Source organism: Anser brachyrhynchus (genome assembly GCF_964034855.1).
Source record: "Anser brachyrhynchus genome assembly, chromosome: 25".
Taxonomy (NCBI): Eukaryota; Metazoa; Chordata; class Aves; order Anseriformes; family Anatidae; genus Anser; species Anser brachyrhynchus.
The window spans coordinates 5,455,235-5,476,734 of record NC_137718.1 but is presented as its reverse complement, the minus strand read 5'-3'; the positions used below and the strand labels follow the sequence as shown (position 1 = coordinate 5,476,734).

The 21,500-nt window shown below is 56.0% G+C and overlaps 1 protein-coding gene across 7 annotated transcripts in view; it reads left to right on the top strand.

Moving 5' to 3' along the window:
- The window catches only part of LOC308182841 (protein CEPU-1), a 343,323-nt gene that overhangs the window by 183,917 nt on the left and 137,906 nt on the right, over positions 1 to 21,500 (top strand). Inside the window, exon 1 of one of the 7 annotated variants that reach the window (XM_080568121.1) lies at positions 17,110 to 17,262. The exons of the other annotated variants lie outside the window; for them this stretch is intronic. Coding sequence (XP_080424247.1) covers positions 17,127 to 17,262 — 136 coding nt within the window. The 5' untranslated portion in view covers positions 17,110 to 17,126. Of the gene's footprint in view, positions 1 to 17,109; positions 17,263 to 21,500 lie in introns of those variants that run through there. 7 annotated transcript variants of the gene reach the window in all.

Below are 21,500 nucleotides of genomic sequence, written 5' to 3'. Positions count from 1 at the left end.
GCTGGTATCAGTACCGTGTTAATTTTGAATTGCTTTTTGAGTTTGGGATTTGATTTCCTCCCCTGGCAGTGGAGCTTTGCTGCGGGGAGGAAGGGTGGCTCGCTGGCCCCGTTCGCATTGCCTCTCCCAGAGGTTTGCTGGATGGGGATGTAAGACACGAGGAGCTAGAAAAGGAGCCTGGGAACGCCAGTAAAATCCTAAGCATAATTTTTGTCCAAATCGACACATCGCCACGGAAAGTGTAGACTTCAATAAGGCGGCGTTTCGGACCAAATGACCACATCCCTCCCGTTTGTGCAGGAATTAAATGACCTGGGAACATCTAGATGAGCATCTTTTGGGACTGAATGCGTCGCCTCCATTGATGTAGAGATGCCACCAGGGGTAAATACGGGCTGGGGTTCACGTCACCGGCCTGTTGCCTAAGCAGCGGGTGCCAGGTGTAACCTGGTCATCTGCGCTCCTCCCATGGGGGACAATTCCCCTCCTGAAGCGGGTGGCTGAGTTTTATGGGGTACTGGGCACTCCCCTCTTGGCAGCACGGGAAGCCGGGTGTAACGCCTGTAATCTGAAGCAGGTTGCCACTCCAGCCTGAGCCGCTGCCTTTTTCCAAGAAGCTGCTGGGAGTTTTCTTGCAGAGAGATTTTTTTTTTTTATTATTATTATTTTTATTTTTTTGGCACGGGCAGAGGCTTCAGGAAAACTGAGAGACGGGGCACAACTCCCTTCGGTTTGTCTTTAATTACATCTAGGGAAGAGGTGGTAATTACAACACACCCTTCTCTTGCAGAGATCCTCAGGTGAAATCAGGGCTCGGAAGCATGCATGCTAATCAGGAGAGCCTTTTTTTTTTTGCCAGGGTTGCTGTCGGTGGGGCTGGGCTGAGCGGCTGCCCGGATGGCACGCAGGGCAGCGCCTGGCAGAGCAGGGACTGCGGCGCGGGCAGGACGGGGAAAAGCTGCTCCTTCCCTCGTGCTCCGGGGATTAGGCAGGAGCTGGGGACAGCGGCACGGTGCTCGCAGTGTCAATTATTAGCGTGGTTAGTAAATTACCTAGTAAATTGGCCCTTAAAATTTCCAACTGCGTGTCCTCTCTTGCACTCCAAGCCTGCAGCTGAGTTGTTTACGCTCTTTCAGCAGGGAAGACGGATCAGCTCTGAGCTGCTGGCGTCTTGCAGAGAGGAAGCCGGAGCCGATGCCGCACGCTGCTGCATGCACGGTCTCGCCCCCCAGCCCTCGTGTTGGCCAAAGTTAAAGCCCAAAGGGCCGTGGTGGGGAAAGGCGAGCCCCGGGAGCCTGTGACTCCTTGCTGTGGTTGTGTCTATGGGTTCCCAGCATTTTTGCTGCCGTTTGTGAGCAGTTTGCCTGGTTGCCCCCCCTCCGGGTGTCTTCTTCTTGGCCAGGGCTGTGCCTGGTGTGACAAAAAGCTGTGGGCACGGGGGAGGTGCACGTGTCAGCCTCGGCATCTCTACCCGTGACCGAGCAATTGCTGAGATGAGCCTCAGGTGAGCCCAGCAAGGCCGACCCCCGTGATGGGGCTTTTTGCTTTGCCCCTCGCTAAGCTCATTTCAGGGCTGGGGTGGGCTGTGGCAGCAGGTCTGCCCCGCAGAGAAGCAGCACCCACGTGCTTTGGGGCTAAAGCCACTCAGGACCTACCCTTGGGGGTGGATCGGGAGGGCACTGAAATGAAGATTTGGTTTTGGTGGGGGCTGATGCTTTGCCAGAGACCCTTCCTCCCTTCGGCGCTGCCCGTCTCCTCTCCTGCTGGCTGCGGTGTGCACGGCCCGTTGCCCATCGCAAGGCAGATTTTCCCTTTGTGCATTTCCAGCTCCCCTTTTGCTTTCTCATGTGTGCTGTAAAGGTCAGCCCGTATCTGGAACACGCTTTAAATTTGCACAGAGAGCAGGGGGCAGGAAGAGAGGGGAGGGCAGTACTGCAGCAGCTCCAGCCCTGGGAGAAGACAGTTTGCTGCTTTCCCTGATGCTTCTAGGGGACACAGGACCGCGCGCAGGTCCTTGGACCCACCTGGCACCCAAGGAAATAGCTATTTTTTAGCAGAAATCCCCCAAAACATAGAGCGAGCATGCCATAACCCCTCTGGCTGCCGCAAGCTGCTGTCCCTCCGCCCGTCCATCACCCTCGTCCTTCCTCCCTCCCTCCCCGGGGGGATGCTCACCTCCAGCACCCCGCTGCTGTCAGCAGGATGATGACCCCCTCCCCGTCACCGCCCAACCCCTTTCTGCCGAGCCCGCATCCCCGCCGCGTCCCGCATCCCTTGTGCTCATCACGGGGGACACCTGCAGCAGGCTGGCCGGTCCAGCGCCGTGCCCCCTCCTGTCTCCGAATCCGGCCCTTGCCTCCCCCTGTCAGCCGCTGCCTCCTCTCCCCAGGACCTGATGCTGCTTCGTTTCTGTTTTAATTTTGCTGCGGTTTCGCGACAGCCACTGCTAGGTCAGGAGTTACAGAAAGGTTATTGGTGAGTGATGGGTATTGACATCCTTAACAGTGCCCCGACCCCATCAGTCTCGCTCTGTTCTTCTTTTTCCTTACACTTGCCCTGCTTCTTTTTTTTTTTTTTTTTTCCGAAAGGCTGGTCTGCCACAGATTGGCCTTTCTCATGCATAAAGCTTACTTCATCAGATTTTTACCCAAAGCCACAGTGCGCACACTTGGCTGCAAAGCAGGGAGGGAAACGCTGATTCCTCCTGGCTGAGCAGAGGCACTGAGAGAGGTTTTTAACCCCGTGATTATTTTTCCACCCCATAAACCTAATATGCTACTTTTTCCCTATCTTTTTCCCCCCTAATTCCCTCGATCTGCTGGTGCACTGTTCCCCAGAGCCACCTGCATCGTGTTGCCTGTTCCTGGGGCTGCCACAGGGACTCCCGTGACCAACTCCACCCTGCAGAGCTCAGGCTGCACGCTGGGGGCTCAGCATCGTGGCCCCCAGCCTGGCTCCTGCGAGCTTTCCCCCTCTCCAAAGAGCCCGTCAGCACGGTGGGGACCTTGTGTGCACTGAGCGCGGCGGTTCAGCTGCGGCCCGCGATGCTCAGTAGCCTCAGTAGGAGCCTGGGACGGGGAGGCAGCATTTCTACCCAGCAATTACAAAAATTCCCCACTCGAGGCGAGGGGCAGCTCCGGCACGGCGGGGTCCCCAGCCCTACAAAGCCACGGCGCGCCCCGTCAGCACGGACAGCCTCGGCGCGGGGGCCACCGCGTGCTGCTGCTCGGGTAAATAGGGGACCTGTCAGCCCGTCACTGCATTCATCTGGAAGGACATAAACCGTGGCATAGGCTGTTTGGAAATACGGCGGAGCTCATTCGAAGCGCCTCTTATCTCCCCATTGAGAAGCTTCTGGGGCTCGGCACCAGCGCGTTGCTCCCGCCCCTTCCCCGCGACGCCGCGATAAGCCGGCGTGGCGTTATCAGATGCTTCGGCACTAAAACGCGCCACACGCCAGCTTCGGGGCTTTTATTGTTGCATCCATAAAACCGGCTGGGAAAACTGCTGAAGCAGTAACCCTGCTCGGTTTTAAAGGCAGCTGCAAATCAGCCCCGCTCTCTGGTGCAGCGCCGAGCTGGTTTTTACGAGCTCTAATTAACCGGGATCTGCCCCGTGGTCTGCTTTCCACCCAGCCTATCCGAAGGAGTGGGACTGAACTGCGTGGTGCTGGGGTTATTGGTCTGCACTCGGGGGCTTCGGTGTGAATGAGCTGTCGTAGGGTCGGGGTTTGGTGGTCTGGACTGAACCAGGTGTGGCGGTGACAGAGGGATGGTTGGAAACAGCCCGTGCCGCGCCACCCTTCGTGCGTGTCTGTCTGCTTCAGGTCTTAGCTGGGAAGTGGGGACACAACGAACCACTTGGGGCTGCAGAAGGAAGCCACCTAATGACATCTTGTGACTGTGAGGCATGGCAAGGGGCAGTGACCCTGGGAATTACTCGGCTTGGAGTGAGCACCTCCAGGCTCCTGACGCTCCTGGGTGCTCCTGCCCATCAAATACCAGGGCACAACATTTTTTTGGCAGCTGCCTTGAGCTCCTCGGCCCCAGGAGGGGTATGGGCACGGGCTGTCCCTTTGCTTGCTTTCCTGCTGGGGATTTTCCAGGTTTGCTTCTCCTGACATTTCCTAGTGGCAGCAGGAGGGGCAGCAGGGTGCCTCCGTGCTTCCCTGTGCTCGGCAGGGCCGGGAAGGGGAGGGAAGGGAAAATTCCAGCTCCGAGGGAGGCACCGCTGTGCTGTGGGGTGGCGAGGGAGCCGAGAGCTGCCTGCTGACACCCGGCAATTTATTGGGAACCTGCGAGTTTTTTCAAGAAAGCAGTTTCTTTGACATTTTCTTTTGGCATTTGAAGGGGAAAAAATGGTAGTATTTCCCACATACGCTCGCCGTTTTCATCCCTGCCCCGAAGTGATTTAGATTTCTTGCTCTGCGAGAGTCAGCCTCGTCTCGCAAGCCGTAAACCGCGCATGGAGGGAGGTGGGAGCGAGGAGCGGTGCCTGCGAGGGTGCAGACGTGCGGGGCACGTGGGGAAGGCAGCACGTGGAGCTCGTCGCTGGGTGTGCACAGGCAGAAGCATCCGTAGAGGTGTCTGTAGGGATGCCGGGAGCTTTGCAGCCTGGTGGGCTGCCTGGTGAGAGGCAACTCTGCGCACCCGGCACCGGGCTCCCACAGATGTGACATCTGCAAGCAACAGTGAAATATCATCAGCATCATGGCTAGGCTTAAATCTTTGCCGAGTCTCCATTTTTCTTTCTTTAAACGCTTACAGAATAAATGGAATTTATAATCAGAAACCATAAAATCTCTGATTTATGGTTCATCTTGATGACAATATTTAATAACTCGTGTATATTTTATTACATCTTTTTAATGCCCTGTTGTGGAATTTTACTTAGGCATTTCGCCCTCTATATCAACCTGTCGCAGCACAGATGGGGCTGACTTTGTGCTTTGGGCTGCGGACGGAGCCAGGCTGGGCTCTGCCCAGGGCTGCCGTGAGTCCTTCCAAGCGGGCTCCGAAAGCAGACCTGGATGGCCAGACGTGGTCCGGCTTCTTCCAAAAGCCGCTCTCTGGATTGCAGAGCTGATGCTTTTCCCTGCCCAGGCAGCTCCCTTCCAGCATCCCCAGCCAAGTTCCAGCGCAGGTGGGAAGAGAAATTCAACCGCAGGTCCTCTCTTCTCTCCTCGAGGACTTTTTGCTTGGAAACCAGTATCTATTTAGGTTATTGCTTCCCCAGCTCAAGTGCATTCTCCTCTGGAGAGCAATCCCTACCCTTTCTGGGACCATTAGAGTAAATTAGCTGATGCATCCTATCAGCCCGCAGCCTGCTGCACCCGAGGTACCGATCCTGCTCTCGGCGCCTGCCTGCAGAGGGGAGCTCATCAGCGCCGCAGCCACATTCTGGCTGTCGAACGGCAGCAGCTCCCTCCCTCCCTCCCTCCCAGCCGGCTTTTGTAACCTTCCCCTGCGCTGCTGGGAATGGAGAAAGGAGAGGGGGCAGCTGGGGACTGGAAGAGGACGGGGAGCGGATAGGAACGGATGTCCTGAGAGCGTGGGGGTCGGTGGTGGGGCTTTGGGGACCTGCAGGCTGTCTGGGCACCCGTACAGCCCGTGCTGGCATGGGGACAGGTCCCATTGCTCTCAGTGTGCTCTGGGCTGGCTGTACAGGGGACTGCAGGCTCAGCACCACCTTGTCCCGGTAGGGGCAGGTGAGCAAGCCAGGAGCGTGCTGTTCCACCCATTTTCCTCCTGAGCACGGTCCAGCGGGTTGATTTTCTCTCTCCTCAAGATGCACGGGTCCCAGCCACAGCGGGAGGTGATGGGATGGGGTCAGGGTTAGGGGCCAGAGGAGGAGCTGGGGGTCCCGTGAGCACGTTGGTAGGTACCCCGAGGAGGAGGAGAGGGTGGAAAGCAGCCAGGGAGGGAGGAGAAAGCAGCCTGGCCACACGCTGCATCATCCCAGCTCGATGGGTTCCCCATCCCCGTGTTAACAGGAGCACTGTGCTGCATGCAGCGGGTGCAGGCTCCGTGTTTTTGGGTGCCACGGCTTCAGGCTCATCGCGTTTGGGCGCAGCACTGTTGGGTGCTTCATGTCAGGGCTACAAGTGAGGGAGGGGCTGTCCCACTTGAACCCTGATGGCTTCTTCTTTGGTGATGGCCAGAAGATTTAAGCCTCGTTCACGACGTTATGACAGCTTTTTTTAACCGCAGACAACTCGCAGGGCTGGACGAAATGTTTGCACTGGGAAATCAGCCACCTCCTAAAAGAGCTTTTGTTCCCTTGCAAAGCATTTGCAGAGTTTCCGTCTGTGCATTTCGGCTCCTCTGGTAGGAGGCAGGAATCATCCTGGGAATTGTCTTCCCCTTGGTGATTCAGCTGTCTGCTTCTGCTCCTGCCTTGCTCTGCTAGGAAATGGAAATGGCAGGGGTGAGAACAGCTCCGAAGAGCTGCCGCCGAGAGAGCACCCCCTGCCCTGCCAGGATGAGTTCGGGCCGGAGGGTCTGGGTGCTGCTGGATAGCCCTAAATAAAAACATGCCTTGTGGCAGCTGAGGGTCCACAGTCTCAGATCACCGCATTTTGGAAGGATTTTTGCCAGCCCTAGCTGTAAAACCATTCACCCTGCCCTTCCCTTCCCTCCCGCATGTGCTATTTTTGTGCCGACCACGAGCAGTCGATGAGGAGCATACACCGGAACCGTGCTGCTGCCCGGGAGGAGCGGGATGAGTCCTGCACAGATCTGAGCAAAAAAAGAAAAAATCATGGGCAGGGTAAAACTCCCTTTCTGACAGTTTAGAGAGGAGCCGGTGAGGTGCCTTGATGGGCTCTGCGATGCCGGCTGCCTGGGTCTGACTCTAAATTAAAGTCTAGCAAAGGAGAGGCCTCCTGAGGAGGTGGGAAGTGATCGCAGCCTATAAATACCTTCCAGGAGAGGTTGGAAATGAAGAAAGGGAATTATTCATGGTCTCGGAAGGTGGTAGGACAAGGAGAGATGGCCGGGGGCTAAGGAAGGGAGAGATTTTCTGCCTGGCCATTAAGAAAGTTCCCTGCAGCCGAGCGATGGGCAGCAGGAGACTCCCCGGGGAGGGAGCCCCGGCGCCACCGGCAGCGCGGAGGACGAGGCATTGATGGGGGAGACGGAGGGAGAGATCTTTAGAAAATGCAAGAGGTCAACCTGCTGACCCAAGCCGGCTCTCTCCCGGCCCCACGGTCCGCCCGGTGCCATGATAAATTCCACTTACGCTACTTTACTGCGGGCACTTGATAGCTCAACGTAATGGCTAGGGTGTCTCTTCACTTGGCTGCCCCCCTCCAGACGAGGATGCTGTCTGTGATCCGTGGGCTTCAGCCACAATTCTCCGCCTGCGCGGCGACGCTGCCTTTTTTATTAGCTTCCCTCTCAGAGTCTGGACTCCGGAGGTCCTGGCTCCTCTTTAGCACCGATTTGCTTCCTGACCTCGCTCCGGGCCCCGTCCATGTGCAGATCTGCAGGAGCTGCCTTCGGGAGCACATCCTCAGTGCACGTTTGTGCCGTGAGCACGTGGGGCTGGTAGCACCGGGGTGTCTGCTGCCAAAAATGAGATCAGTGGGAGGCACGGGGCTGCCTGTGGAGGAGCGACCCCTTTGGAGAGCAGCTTTGCAGCCCCACATCTCCTCTGGCAGAGAGCAGGAGTTACCTCCTAAAGGTGCAGAGGATGCTGCTGGCAGCAGATGTGCTAGCAGCCCCCCCTTTTTTTTTTTTACTGCGGGTCTCGTAGGTCTCATCAGTGCCGGTGTTTTTTCGTAATGCTCCTGGAGTCGTGTGATTGCGCAGGAATCTTGGCTTTCATTTAGGAGCAGTTTTGACATGTCACAGTTGCAGGGGAAAAAAAAAAAAAGCACGGAGATAGTGCTGGAACGTGTAGGCTAATAAAACCAGCCCGGCTTTATTACAACCGTTTTTATTTAAGATCTCAAAATGAAGGTCTGGGGGGGGGTCTGACGTGGGGTGGCGGAGCTGTGGGGTGTGTAAGGGGTGCGGGGCTGTGGTGGCCAAGGGCAGTGCTGAGTTGTGGTGCTGGGAATGAGCTGGGGAGCTCTGAGTGCTCATCCCTGGAGGGAACTAAGCCAGGTGGGGCGCTTTGATTTAAGGAAATGAGCAGCAGGCAAGGGGGAGGGATGGCATTTGAAGCAGTGCCGAGGTTGGATGGCTGTGTCCCCGCGCTGGTGGGGCTGCACGGGCAGCCTGGGGGCCAGTGGGTGCTGGCCGCATCCTGCTGAGCCAGCCCTGGGGAGCCTTCTCTGAGCAGAGTGGAAATGCCCCAGGAATCCGTGTCGCTTTTCAGAGGCTGTTACGGAGAATTGTTAGCAGGCTACGGCGCAGCGCAGGAGCTGTCGCTGTCGGCCGCTTTTTGTTAATCTGATCTGAAGGGTCCCCTTGCGATCGCATCTGGAGCGCTCCCTTCCTCTCTCTGCGGAGGCAAATTGCTACGGGCAAGCGCCCGGTGCTTCGGTGGGGTTTGAGGTCCTGAGCGGCCAGTGCCTACGAGGTTTCCCCACCCGACGTCCACATTTCTACCTGGGCAGTGCTGGAACGCCCATGTGGTGGTTCCCCGTGCAAGCTCTTGCACCTGCATCCTTTCATTTTGTCCCCTTTGACGATTCCTGAAAGCGCATCGGTGCATGGCGAGTCAGGATGGAGAAAGCCACGTCCAAACTCCCAGCTAGGAATTTTCCATCGAAGCACGTTTCCCATCAGAAAGAGCCTTCATTGCAAAAACCATGTGGTTTCCTGGGACCAGTTCAGTTTTTCCAGAGCAATTGCACTTCCATTGGGAAAATCTAGGGCAGGCTGATGGCAGGAGCCTGCAGCTGGGGACACGTGCAGGCGAGGAGCCCCTGCAGCTTGTGGCCTCGTGTCCCACCTAACGAGAATTTGGGAAACCCAGGTGACTTTTCCAGGAGCCAGGAGCAAGCTGAAATGTCCCTCTCGGTTCAGATGTAATGGCACTTCCAAGGGGGAGGGAATCTATTCTGCGGAAATTTGGCTTTTTGGGAATTTCATACTGAGATGGGGAAGTTAGGGGAATTTTTTTCATTAAAAGCACACACACACACATATATATATTCGAGTTTCAGTGGATTTCCATTTTCTAGTCAGCTCTCTGTGTGATGCCGTTTCTGCAGCAGTGTATGACTTTTTTTTCCCCTCAGGAAATTTTCTAATATCAATTTAATTTTGACTCTCACAACTGCATCTATTCCACGGGGAACATATTCTATGGCCTCACCAAGAAAGTGTTTCCTCTTAGCCGCGAGTTCATTTTCCAGTTTAAAAACATCATCCAGTCATTTCTAATGAAAGATATAATCAACTTCCAGGCTTCATGGCTTAGCTGAGCCCCTAATGGAGGTGGGGGAGCCGTTCCTGCAGCTCGGCCCATATTTCCCACCGCAGGCGCGCTCACACCTGGCAAAGGAGCACTGGGCGAGATTGCATCCAGGGAGACTGATGCCCACGCAGGGGCTGTGGTCCCGTGTGGGTAAAATTCAGGAGTTGCTCCTTGGGTTCCTGCTCTCCCAGCCCGCAGGATTTGCCCTCCTGCAGCCCCAAGCAGAGGGTTTGGGGCATTGCTTCATTCCAGCCCCGCTCCCACAGCACGTGGGGTAACTGGGAACCTCGTGCCCCGCTTAGCTGGGGCTGCACCACTTCTGCAGGCAGTAAGTTGGCCAAGCTTTATTCTTTCTGTAGAACCAACGAGAAGGAAGAAAAACCCAGAAAGCCCCATTCGCGTCCCATCTGATTGTATTTCCGTGCCCACATATATGCTCAGCATAAAGGCTGTTGGAGTGCTAGGGAGGAACAGTCTCTCGCTGCGTTAAGACGCTGTGCAGCAGAACGGGCTCGGGTTGTTCGGAGACCTCGCTGAATTACGCCACCGACGCCGCACCGCACATCCCCTCCTGTGCCCAGCTCTTCCCATCACTGCCTCGGGAGCAAGCGGGAATACAAATGCAAATAGCACCAGGTGAGGGAGATCAGGTGGCGATACCAGCAGGGGACCTGGTGCCGCATCAGGTGCGTCTGCCCAGCTGGGGCTGCGCTGAGGATGTGAGCCGGGGTGGTTTTAAATGAGCTCGTGCAGCACTGGAGGTCCAGACGTGACCTGAGAGCTGGTGGGAATTAATGATCTGAATATTTACCCAGCCTCGCAGCTCCCAGCCCACCCGTCTCAGCATCCGAGGGAGCGGTACAGCCAGAAAAATGTCTCAAGGACCTCAGGGAGCTCTGATTTTAGGGAGTGAGAAATACACAAAAGCTCCGAGTCTTCCTCCCCCGCAAAAAGACCTGGATGAGATAACAGGAATTTCTAATTTAAACGTTTGGGTACAAATTACCTGACAATCCAGAGAGGCATCTTGAACCGGCACTCGAGTTTTTCATTCAGAAAATATCGAGGTGTCTCAATCTGACAATCTCAGAACTTGCCTATAAAGCTTCTGAAGTGAAAAATTAATCCGAAGTAACCTCTCTTCCTGCTTTGCAGAAGCAGATTGGCTTTTGATGAATGCTTGTGCCTCCTCGCTAGGTCCCAGGCAGCCGAGCCCGGCTCTTCCCTTGCCGGGTCTGGCTCCGTGGAGGGTTGCCATCCCCTTGGTTGGTCCCGGCACGAGCCATAAGGGTCCGGACCCGCAGCCTGGATTCCTCTACCTGCAGCATTCCCACTCCCAGCTCCTCTCCTCTTGCTGCCCCTGTCAGGCCGGGTCTGTCCTTCCTCCTGTCGGCAGCCGGATGCCTTTTCTGCTGCCTTTTATCCCTCTGAATCTAGCTTATAGGATTAGGCACAAAATGGAGGGTTGTAGTGTATAATAGTGGGGAAGTAATTACCTTACAAATGGAGTGTAATTACACCGTGGTAATGCTTTTGAATAACCTCATCACCACCCGCTAGTCCTTGTAACTGGAATTTCTCTACGTTTCGGCATTAAGGTTACCGACTTCTCCACAATTGTGTCTTCGGCTCGCTGGTCACCACGTCCGTGTGGTTTTAGCATTCAGTGGCACCACTGACATTGCACTTACACTCTAATTAATGTGCAGCCATGGAGCTGGCCTTCAAGTTATACGTGTGTGGTGGAAATTGCAGGTGTGGAAACCGCAGCTGCTGTGTAATCATCCCGTAATTGCGCCCGTCGTGCTGCTCGTGCATTACCCAGCTCGAGTTTGGGTGCAACTTTGCGTGGGTCCCTTGGCATCGGTGGGGGAAGACGTGGAGCGAGAGTGCTGCAGGAGCTTCTCCTTGACGGAGGCCAAGGACCCGTCTTTTGCTCTCATCAGTGGGATTTTTCCATTTTTATCCCCAAACCTCACCTGGTGAATTCATGGTGCCGCTCAGCAAAGCCGCCTCTTTTCCCATGGGTGCTTTTCCACGCGTGACATCCCTGCTGTCCCTGCCCCGGTGAGAGGGGTCCCGCTCAGCAAACCTGGGCTCGATGAGCGACCTGAAGCTAATTGCCAGCCCCATCACACCCCTCGCTCTCCCCGTGCCCCGTTACAACAAGCAAAGCTGTTTTCCTGCCTTTTGGAGCTGGTTGAGACATACAGATGACGAGCGCTGTAACATAATGCATTTTTATTATTATTAAGCTCCCAGTGACTCTTTCCCTGTCAGCATAATAGGGCTAATGAAATGTACCTACTGCTCACGGGAGCTGGGAGGACAATTTGGGCCGGTTCTCCGTGGCATTTGGAACGCTGCTGGTTATTTATTCCGGCCGTGCTCCGCTCAGCGCTGCGCTCGTGGAGCCCGTCTCCCCCCGGCGGGGGCAGGATGCGGCCCCTGATGCCGCGCCGGTGCCAGGCATCCGTCCTGCCACCGTCGGCACTGCCAGCTGGCCTCGGCGCCGACTCCGCTCCAGGACAGTGGGCCAGGGTCCTCCCCGGTGCACCATCATTGGCTTTAACGAGGCTCCACCAGGGAAGGATTTGGCCCGCTCCGTTTGCGAGCTGCGTGCTGATGCCAGTTGGAAGGCACGGCGGGTGCTGGAGAGGGATCTGACAGCCCCGCTTGGTGTGGGATGGGGGGGTCCGAGTCTTGGCTGGCCTTGGGGCACCAGCAGGCACCGACCGGGTGGGAAGAGCAACGTGGTCCTTGTAGGTTTCCCCCCATCTCGCAATCTGCCGGGCTTTGTCTCCCTGCCCTCTGCCCCGGCTGCGTGGAGGGGTGGAGGGAGAAAAGCCACGTGGCGAGGGGAAAAATGGGCAGCGGAGGGGGAAAATGGGCAGCGGAGGGGAAAAATGGGCAGCAGATCCTTAAATGCCATGAGGGCTGATTCGAAGCTGAAGAGCTGCTGCGATCGGGCCCTCTGGATCCGACCCAATTTGCACACGACGTGGCTGTAATTGGCACCGGGGACGTGTGCTGAGAAGCCAAGCCTTGTTGCCCCGTGGCAAAGTTACCCGCTGACATCAGGGGACTCCCCCAAACGCCTTGCCTTGTTTCGCATGGCAGGAGTGTTTGGTTTGTAGCCTGGGTGCCCTCAGGACCACCCAGAGCCCCCCACCAGCACCGTGACGAATACCCGCGTACCACTGCATCCCCACGCGGGGCAATTTCGGGTTCAGGTGCCCAGGGACGGCAGCTTTCCGGGGAGGTAACGCTGCTGCCGTGCTGGAAGCGGGGGAAAAGTTTGTGTGCTGGCAGATCTGGGGCAGGATTTAAGGGCTGTCTGAAGCGAGGCACATCCAGGACTGCAGCCCTTGGCTTTCATCCTCCTACCCGTAGGCATCCGTGAGCCCTTCTCCTCTAAAGCTGCTCTCCCATTTTAATATTCCCTGCGGTGCCTTAGAGCTCGCTCAGGGCTATTTTTTTGGGAGTGGTATATTTATAATTCAGTCGACAGGCAACAAAATTGTGGCGTTTCACGGGCAGTGGGTGATGGAATGAGGTGGTGGGGTGCAGCTACAGAGGGACGTGTTGGGGCCACGGGGTTTCATCCCCCACGGAGCTGTCACCCTGCTGCTGTCGCTGGTCCCCTTGCACCCACGCCGGCACCTCGCGGGTGAGCTGAGGACAGGGGCACGAGGAGCAGCGGGTCGGGAGAGAACAGGGATGTGCTACAGCACAAACACTCGGAAGCCGATAACTTGCGGGGAAGGCTTTGCCAGGAGGGGAAAAAAAAAAAAAAAAGAAAGAAAAAAAAACCCTGTAAATTCGCTTTGTTTTGATATTCCAGTACTCCTCCTCGGGTGGTGTATGTGCTAATGTGTACGAGGTGGCGTTATCGGAACAAAGTATTCAGATGGCTCCTAACAGTTTGCGCTTCGCCAGCTATTTTGAAATGTTGACGAGGAAACAGAAGCGTGGTGCTGGGAGCTTGCTTCTCCCGGGGGAGGAAAAGTGCCCCCATGTCAGCCTCCCAGCCCGGCTCTCCCCTCCATGCCTGCGTGCCTCAGCCGAGACAGAGCCGAGGCTCTTAGGCCTCCCTTCCCACCGAAATGAGCAGCAAATCAATGCGGGCCTAATAAAAGATGATTGGAAATTGCTAATAGGAGCGTGGGAGGGCAGCCCTGCCTCCCGCAGCCAAGATGAGTATGGATTTTCTCGTGCCAGGGACTGTAAACACTTCTCCAGCTCCCCGGGGAGCCCCGGATGCTCACCCTCTCCCTGAGCCCTCGTCGTTCTGCGTCCACAGAAGGAGCCCAGTAACGGCAATTAGCCGGATTAATTAGCCAGCTCCTTTCTGAGGCTGCTTGCTGTCGGCAGGTGGCTCAGTTGGTTTGGGACGGGTGGCATGGAGGGGGCAAAGCCTGCAGGATCTGCTCTGCTCCTCGCCAGCATTCAGCCCCCGTCCTACACACGTGTGACCTGGAGGGGCTGGGGGTGAATTAAATGGGGGCAGAGGCTGGGAGGCTTCAACCTCTGCTCCCGATGGCTGCTCACACCTTATTTATGGACTCAGACCTCCACCGCTCCTCTGCCTTCTGCAGCTCCGTGCCAGCACCCAGGGTCCCAGCTCCCCGCAGCCCCCCGATCCCGATAACCCCGCTCCTCTGCTCCGTGCTCTGCCCTTTGTTCTGTTGGGGGGGGTGATGGATGAGATCCGAGGCGTTTGATTCATACGAGCTGTGTTCGCCTTGCAGAACGGGCTGTCACAAAAATAATAAACCTCTTCAGTTTAATGCCCGGAGAGGCCGTCGGACGGGCAGAGGGACTGGTGTAGATCCTCTTCGCCGTGGTTCCAAGAGAAGAGGTGCTTTGGAGAAAGACTGATTACGAGCTGCAGGACGGCTGCACAGCCTGTAAATAATTCGAGCCGCGTCCGGAGGCTGCAGTGGGAGCAGGGTCCCGTCACCCTCCGCGTGGCGCCGATGCTCTGAAAGGGACAAATGCCGACCCGCGGCCCCTGAGGTCTAAGGGGATGCTGCAAGGAGCGGGGGGGGTTGGCAGGGAGTGGTGAAGCGACCTGTCCCTTGTCACCCAGGGGGGAAGGTGGCACGGTCCTGGGTGCTGTGGCACGCTAGCTGTCACGCCTGTGCTGACTGCATCAGCACCGGTTGCATCCAGGAGATGCGAAACCCTACAGGGCACGGCGCGGTGTCTATAGTCCATCGCATGGTCCACCAGGAGCTGCCTCACATCACACCATTGCCCTTCCTCGGGCCAAAGGCAGCTTTCAGGATGCTTTTTCTTTGGGAGGAAGGTGTCCGGGTGCTCAGGACACGGAGCTGCCTCTTGCTTTGAGGCGTGATGCCCGAAGCCCCGCCGGCACCTCTGCGCCCGCGCACGCACGCAGCACCGCGGCGAAAAGTATTAACAGGGGTGGGGGGGGGGGAGAAGTTAACCACATTTATTTAACTGCAAAAAAAGGTTGTTTTTATATCCCTTTATTGGAATATAAAGCCGGCTTTTATAACCTTTTAAAGGGACATAAAAGCAGCTCGGAGACCAGAAAGCTCACACCAATTTAAAACAGACGGAGCGGGAAGGGAGGAGGGCAAAGATCCGCAGCGTCCTGGGGTCAGGAGTGACCGGCGTGGGGATGCTGCTCAGGATGGGCTCAGGTCCAAGCCGGCTGCAGCACTGACAGGCTCTGGGCAGGTCTGGAGCCTTCGCTGCCGTTAGCAGCCCTGTCTCTGGGCTTTGCCGTACGTTCCTCCTCTCGGCAGCTGCAGAGCCGGTGCCTCAGACCTCTGCAGGGAGGGGAAGGTGTCACACGTAATGAGCTAACCCCTTTTATTGCATTTTCCTCCCCAGCCCACTGTGAATAAATCCTGCTTTGCCTTTGTTCCTCCTGGAACGAGGGAGGAGAGGGTCGGTAAAGGTTTGAGGCTGGAGCGACTCCTCTGCAGGCTGCATGTAAGCTCTCCGGTGGGGTTCGAGCCCAGACCCTGTTTCTACAAGGCAGCAAGGGCTGCGGCAATGTGGGTGTATTTTGGGGTATATTTGCAGAGCTCTGGGGAGGTGAGATGGCAGCGAGGACCAGGAGGGACCCGGGCAGCCAGTGTGGGTCCTCCTGGAGGCTGGGCTTGCATGCCTGTGGCCGGCACTGCCATCATCGCCCCGCTGCCCCGAGCTTGTGGGGTCAGTGCGGGTTGCGAGCTGCAAGGGAGCTGGGTCCTCTCCCCCTGCCGGGGCAGCCGTGCCTTCGTCCCTTCCGTGTTCACGCAGCGGGCAGGCTGCTGCGACATTAAAAGCAGAGAGTGACCTTTCCACCGGCCTCCAGAGGAGGGGAGAGAGCCGAGCCCCTGCCTGCAGCAAGGCAGGCGTTGAATATGGATAGGTCGTGATTCTCCGTTAGCCCCGCGCTGTCTCCCAGATAATAGGCTTCCAGAGGTAATGCTGGATGGCCGCAAAGGGGATGGCAGCAGCAGCAGCTGCTTCTAATTTTTCTTCGTGGGGAGGGAGGTGGTGCTGAGAGCACCCCGCATTGTCTGCACGTATTTTTCATCATTACAGGCAGAAATGCCAGAGCGGTGACAGATATTAATGCAGTTCGCTCCGGGAGAAAATCTTCTTTCCATCAGACTCGATGTGCAGCAAGAGGGCAGTGCCATTTGCAACCCTAGGGAGGATGTGTTTGAAAGGTGATGCGTTTTCTACACGGGAAGTTTTATTCCAAGACGGGGCTCGGGTTGGAGAAAGGGAACCTGGAAGCATCGCGCTTGGGGCCGCAGGACTGCTCCGTGCCTGTGCCGGGGACCCAAGCGAAAGTGAATTTGCTGGGAAGTAATTGGGATCTGGTGCAAGGCAAATTGCCCTCCCAGAGCCCCCCAGAAGACATTAGTGGCTGTACAGGGGGGTCACTGTCCCCTGCACGGCAGTTTTGGTGGCCCGGGGTCCCAGCCCGCCCCGGCATGTGGCGATGCCGCGGTTCAGCTCCCAGCCACGAGGTTTGCAGAGTTATTCTACACAGGGCTGCACTTCCTTGCACCCCTCAGCCTCCTTTTATTTGCTTATCCCACTAAATATTCATCAGTAACATTTAAGACAAAGGAAAGAGATAATTACAAGGGGAGAGTTTTTTTGCGGTATTAAAGGTTAACAGAATTCTTGGCATTTGTGCCTTGTCGATCTCCATGTAATTATGCTCATTTCCCAGAATTCAGAGGCGACTGTGCCTGTTAACGCTCAAAGATGGTACCCCGGGAATTAAATTTATGAGATCATTTCTCAAAATCTTCAGATTCAAACCAAGCATCTTGCTTAATGGCATGACTATTATTAATATTATTCTTGGATGCGCAGCGCCGCGAGGGTCAGAGGACCAGCGGCACAACTAAAATTGATGCACGCAGGCAGCGGCGTGCCCGGCTTTTGTTCGCGAGGAGCGAGCGATTTGGCAATCTCGGCGCCTTGTGAAACGAGACTTTGTCACTTTGGGTTGGCAGGAACCAGGTCCTGCAGAGGTGCAGGCTGTCAGGTGTGAGGCACAGCAGAAGCAGCCCCTTTTCGGCTGCGCCTAGCTGGGAGTCAGGTAGGGATGGCTTGCATCTCAGCACCCTTTTATTGTTTGTGATGGTGTCTGATCTGGATCAAAACCCAGCTGCAGGTAAAAGGCAAATCAGGGGCTCCAGGAGAGTTTGATTTTCAGAGATGCCCAACATCTGCAGGGGGCTGGGCTTGCAACGAGGGCTGCTGAGCACTCGATGCTTTGCCAGGAGAGTCTGGAGAGGCTCTGCTGTTGGTGTCTGCTCTTTTGGAAAAGCCTTGGCCTAAATCAAGAAATCTGCTCAGCTCCTGGCACCTGCTCGCCCTGGTTTGTGCACACCGAGCGGCTTCCTGGTAGGAAAGGGCTGGTGAGAGTCAGCTTGGCTGGGGAAATGAGGAGGGGAGGTGGAAAGGGTGGGTTAAGATTTCCCCTCCTGCTGCCCCCAGGGGTTAGGTGGTACCTAGTGGGGCTGGGGGATGCTTGGCCCCTTGCTTCTTGTTTGTCCCTGTTGCCACCTCTCCCAGTTGTCCCTCCCAAGGGTGCCTGGGCTCTGGTGCCCCTAGCCCCGAGCTCACGGATGGGTCTGGGCTGGAGGAGAGGCTCAGGGGGAGGCGAGAGGAGGAGGAAGGTGGAGGTCTGCCAAGTGCCCAGCTCCTGCACGGCCTCCTCTGCTGAGGTGCTCTCGTGTTTAATGAGAAAACAGCTGTTAGCCCACGCAACGCGCCTTATCGGTGCATGGCAGGAGGCAAACCGAGAAATTCAGGGAGGAAAGCTCGTGTCTTTGCGTTGGACGTGTCCACGCTGGAGCTCCCAAATATCCTCGGTGGGAACCGAGGCATGGCTTGCTTTGCTTTCCAGCCTATTAAGCTCTCTCCCCCTCTCGCTCTTCCCATGCACGCTTACTCCTGTTAAAATGCAGAGTGGATTGAGTTGTAGAGCACTGGGTTAATGTCATACGCTTATAAAATGCTATTAGATGGCTAATGGCATGATTTTATCCGATGTCATCAGCTGTCTCTGGCACCTGATTCATTCTGATCAAATGCTGCCGTGGATGGAGCGTGAGCAGAGAGGATGCCTTCCTAAGCATTAATGCAGCCACGTAACTTCCCCACGAGAAACAGATTTATATAAAACCGATATCGATTCGTACCAAGGACGGCCGGGATCAATCCCAGTTAATGATTTCCACTGTGCCAACGTGGCTCGGTATCTCTGATAGGTTTTTAAGTCTCTGTATAGACGTTAAGGCTGCACGGGTGGAGGTGTCACTTCATAAATACATATGTTGTGTTGGGTGGGCTGTTGTCAAAGGCTCGGATGCTGAGAATTATGAGAAAAGAGCAATCCTGGAGGAAAAAACGGGCCTTGGGGACCGCTTTGTGTCCCCTTCCTGAGCTGCAGTGCTGCCTGGCCCATCTGCAATGCAAACCAGAGCACCCTCAAGGTTGCTGGGGTTTGTCCCGAGGCACAACGGTGATGCTACAGGGTATTTTGGCAGCTCGTGCTGAGGTCTTCCTCCTGCCCCAGCCACCTTCCTCTTCCTCAGGCAGCAGTACCTTGAGGGTTGCCTCTTGCTGTGCTGCAGGGAGGCGAATCCTTTGCTAGGTAGGCTTACTGTGAGGTCAGGTAAATGCCAGTGAAATATTAACAGCGTCGTTAGCGAGGACGTTAAAGCAACCTGTGCTGTTTTAAACCCAGTTACGGTGGTCACTGCTGGCTTCTGATGGTGCTGCACCACCACGAGCTGCAACAGGTTGGAGCTGTCTGGGCAAAAAAAATAAAAAAAAAAAGCAAGGAGGAGGTTCTGAGCAAAAAAAAAAGGCAAGGAGCAGGTGCTGGGGACAGCTTTTAGCCATCTGCAACCCAGCCTGGGCCCTCTGTGGCCGGAGTGCCTGCGGGGACACTCCTCACATTCAGAAAAACGGCCCAGAATGGGCGATTTCTCTGCTCAGCTCAGGAATGCCTTTGGGGCGAGAAGGGCTCAAAATGGCTCCAGCCAAGTAAGGCTCTCAATCATCGCTTCTTAATTGGGGCCAGCGTTAGCAAGGGGATAAATGAGTCAGGGTGGAAGCAGAGCAGCGGAGCCCACGGCCTTTGTGCCTTGGTGAATGGTCGCAGGCATCGAGGGCTGGGGGTTATTCAGGAAAAGCTCCCCCGGAGCCCTGTGTCATTCACCTGACTAATGCCAAGAGAATTACAGCACTTTTTGCAACTCTGGGCTTATTGAGGAATAACGTGCGCGATAGCACGGGTGGGGGTTCTGAAACAGTGCTCTCGTTTCGAAGGAACGAGAGCGGCCGGAGCATAAATTATGTTTCTGATCATATTTGGCAATTTCAGATTAAAAATAAATTTCTACTTTGGGGTTATAGATTGCCATCTATCAGCTTCGTGAAAAGGAAAAAAGGAATTAAAAGCAAAATCTGGCTGTACAAATTGCCTTGCTATGACCTACTTATTGGAAGTCGGTTTTTTTTTCTGTTTTTTTTTTTCTTTCTTCTTTGAGGAATGAAATCTTTCGGTGCTGGGAGGTGTGGGATTGTATGTATATGGGCTTGCTGGCAGGTACACAGGCATGGGTGGTGTGCGGGGATCAATCATCCCTCCCTGCAAGCAGCTACACGTAAAACAGATGCTGGAGCGGTGCTAGGCGTTTCTGAGGAGGCTGAAAAAAAACCGTGACAATTGTGTTATTTCAATTGATAGAGGAACGTTAGCTGCAGTTTTGCATCTGGATGTTGGCCGCTGGGGCCGCTTGGATCTGCAGAGGAGGCTCCTGGGTTTGGTTCTGTGGTTTTGCTCGAAATCTGGGAGTTTGGGCAGTGTTTGCTGGGAGGCCCCTGGGCTATGCCGAAAAAGCTGGCTCCTTGCAGCAAACACCGGCCCAAGAGGGGGACTTCTTCCCTGGGGACATTTTGGGCCTGATTTTACCAAAAATCAGCCTCGTGTTTCAATAATTCAGAGCCCCAAAGAGCCCCAGCTGCAGGAGCGAAGGGCAGAAACACATTTCCAGGAGTAGCGGCGAATTGGCCCTGCTGAGCATCCCCCTGTCCGATCTCCTAGAAAATTGTGTAAATATCTGCTGAAAACAGCTCTGCCCGGCTCTGTGCCCCCGCCGCCCTCCGAGCGCGGTCCCCAGGCGATGCTTTCCTTCCTACGCTGCCCTGTGTATGGTCTCTGCCAGGAGAGGGGGGCCTTTAGCCTTGCTGGGAAGGAGGAGACGCGGCGAGAAATCGGTGCAGAGAGGCCATGCGTGCGCCGTGCTCGTTCCGCTTGTCTCCCGCCTGTTGCTCGCGAAGGGGGAAAAAAAAAAAAAGACTTTTATCTGAGCGGGAAGAAAGCGAGGAAGCTGAAAGCAAGGGGCCGCGTTTCGTGCTCGGCTAGGTGCTGCTTTGCAAGCATCTTAGCCCGTGTATGGCAGGCTCTGCTGCTGTCTGTGGTCAAAAACCAGCGAAGGAAAAAAGGCTCTCTCATCCCCAGAGGAGGCTACAAAGCTCCCTTTCTCTTGCTACTGAACCTTCACAGCTGGACTCAGTTGCTGGCTCCTCTGCTGCTGGAGCAACTGAATTATTGAAAGGAATCTTGATTTCGTTTTCTCTTTGCCGTTTTCGTGTGTTGTGTTTATTGTCTATAGATATTTTTAAAGTCTGAAGCAATTACAGCTGTCAGGAAAGAGACGAACTGTGACAGGCTGATTTATATGTACATTGGATGTATGCAAGGGAGGGAGAACGGAGCCGAGGAGACAGCCCAAGGATTCTGCTGGGCTTTGGGGAGCGGGAGCCAGCGGTGCTGGGTTTAAATCCCTTGGGACGTTCAAATAACACCCGTGATCTCCTCGCACCAGGCCGAATCCAGCCCTTGCATGGGCTGGAGCTCCTCGGCAGGAGCTGCCTCCCGGTGTAGCAGGGGGTCCGTCGGGGCTGGGATGTCTGGAAGCTGCCCCGAACCCGCTGCAGCGAGGGCGGCTCCTGCCCGCGCGCTCTCGGCGCAGTCGGGTGCCTTCCCTCCCCATTTAAGATGCTCCTGGCGATCTGGGCAGTGTTAGGAGGTTAACTGGGGCGGTTATGGGAAGCCCTCTGGTTTTGCTGACAAAGGAGACGGTCCCTGCCCAGCCTTGCACGGGGAATGAGCTCTGGTGTGATGAGCGATGGCTTTGTGGGGTCCTGTGCTCGGGGGCGTTCCCCAGCAGCTCACGGGGGGGTCCCCATCCTGCCGGGGTGCTGCAGCAGTTGGCTGAAAGCAGCTCCTTCTGTTCCTCACCGCTTTGTGCGTCCCTGAAAATCGCCTGGTCTCAGGGAAACGTGATCCTGCACGAGGGGTTTCAGCCGATGACGGATGACCTTGCTCTTCGCAGCTAGGCGCGTCTCGGAGAGCCCTGGCGCGGGGGTTTGTGGACCCAGGGGGTCTGCGGCTCACCCACCGAACCCCTCCTGCACCGAAGGCAGGCGTTCGTCCCTCCCTGCCACGGGCAGAGGCAGCTGCAGGGCTCAGCTCCCCCCTGCCAAGAGCTGGGGAGCGGAGAGGGGAAGGCTCGGCCCACCGGTGCCGAATCCAAAAAGCAGGGCTTTGGGAAGAGGGAGAAGTC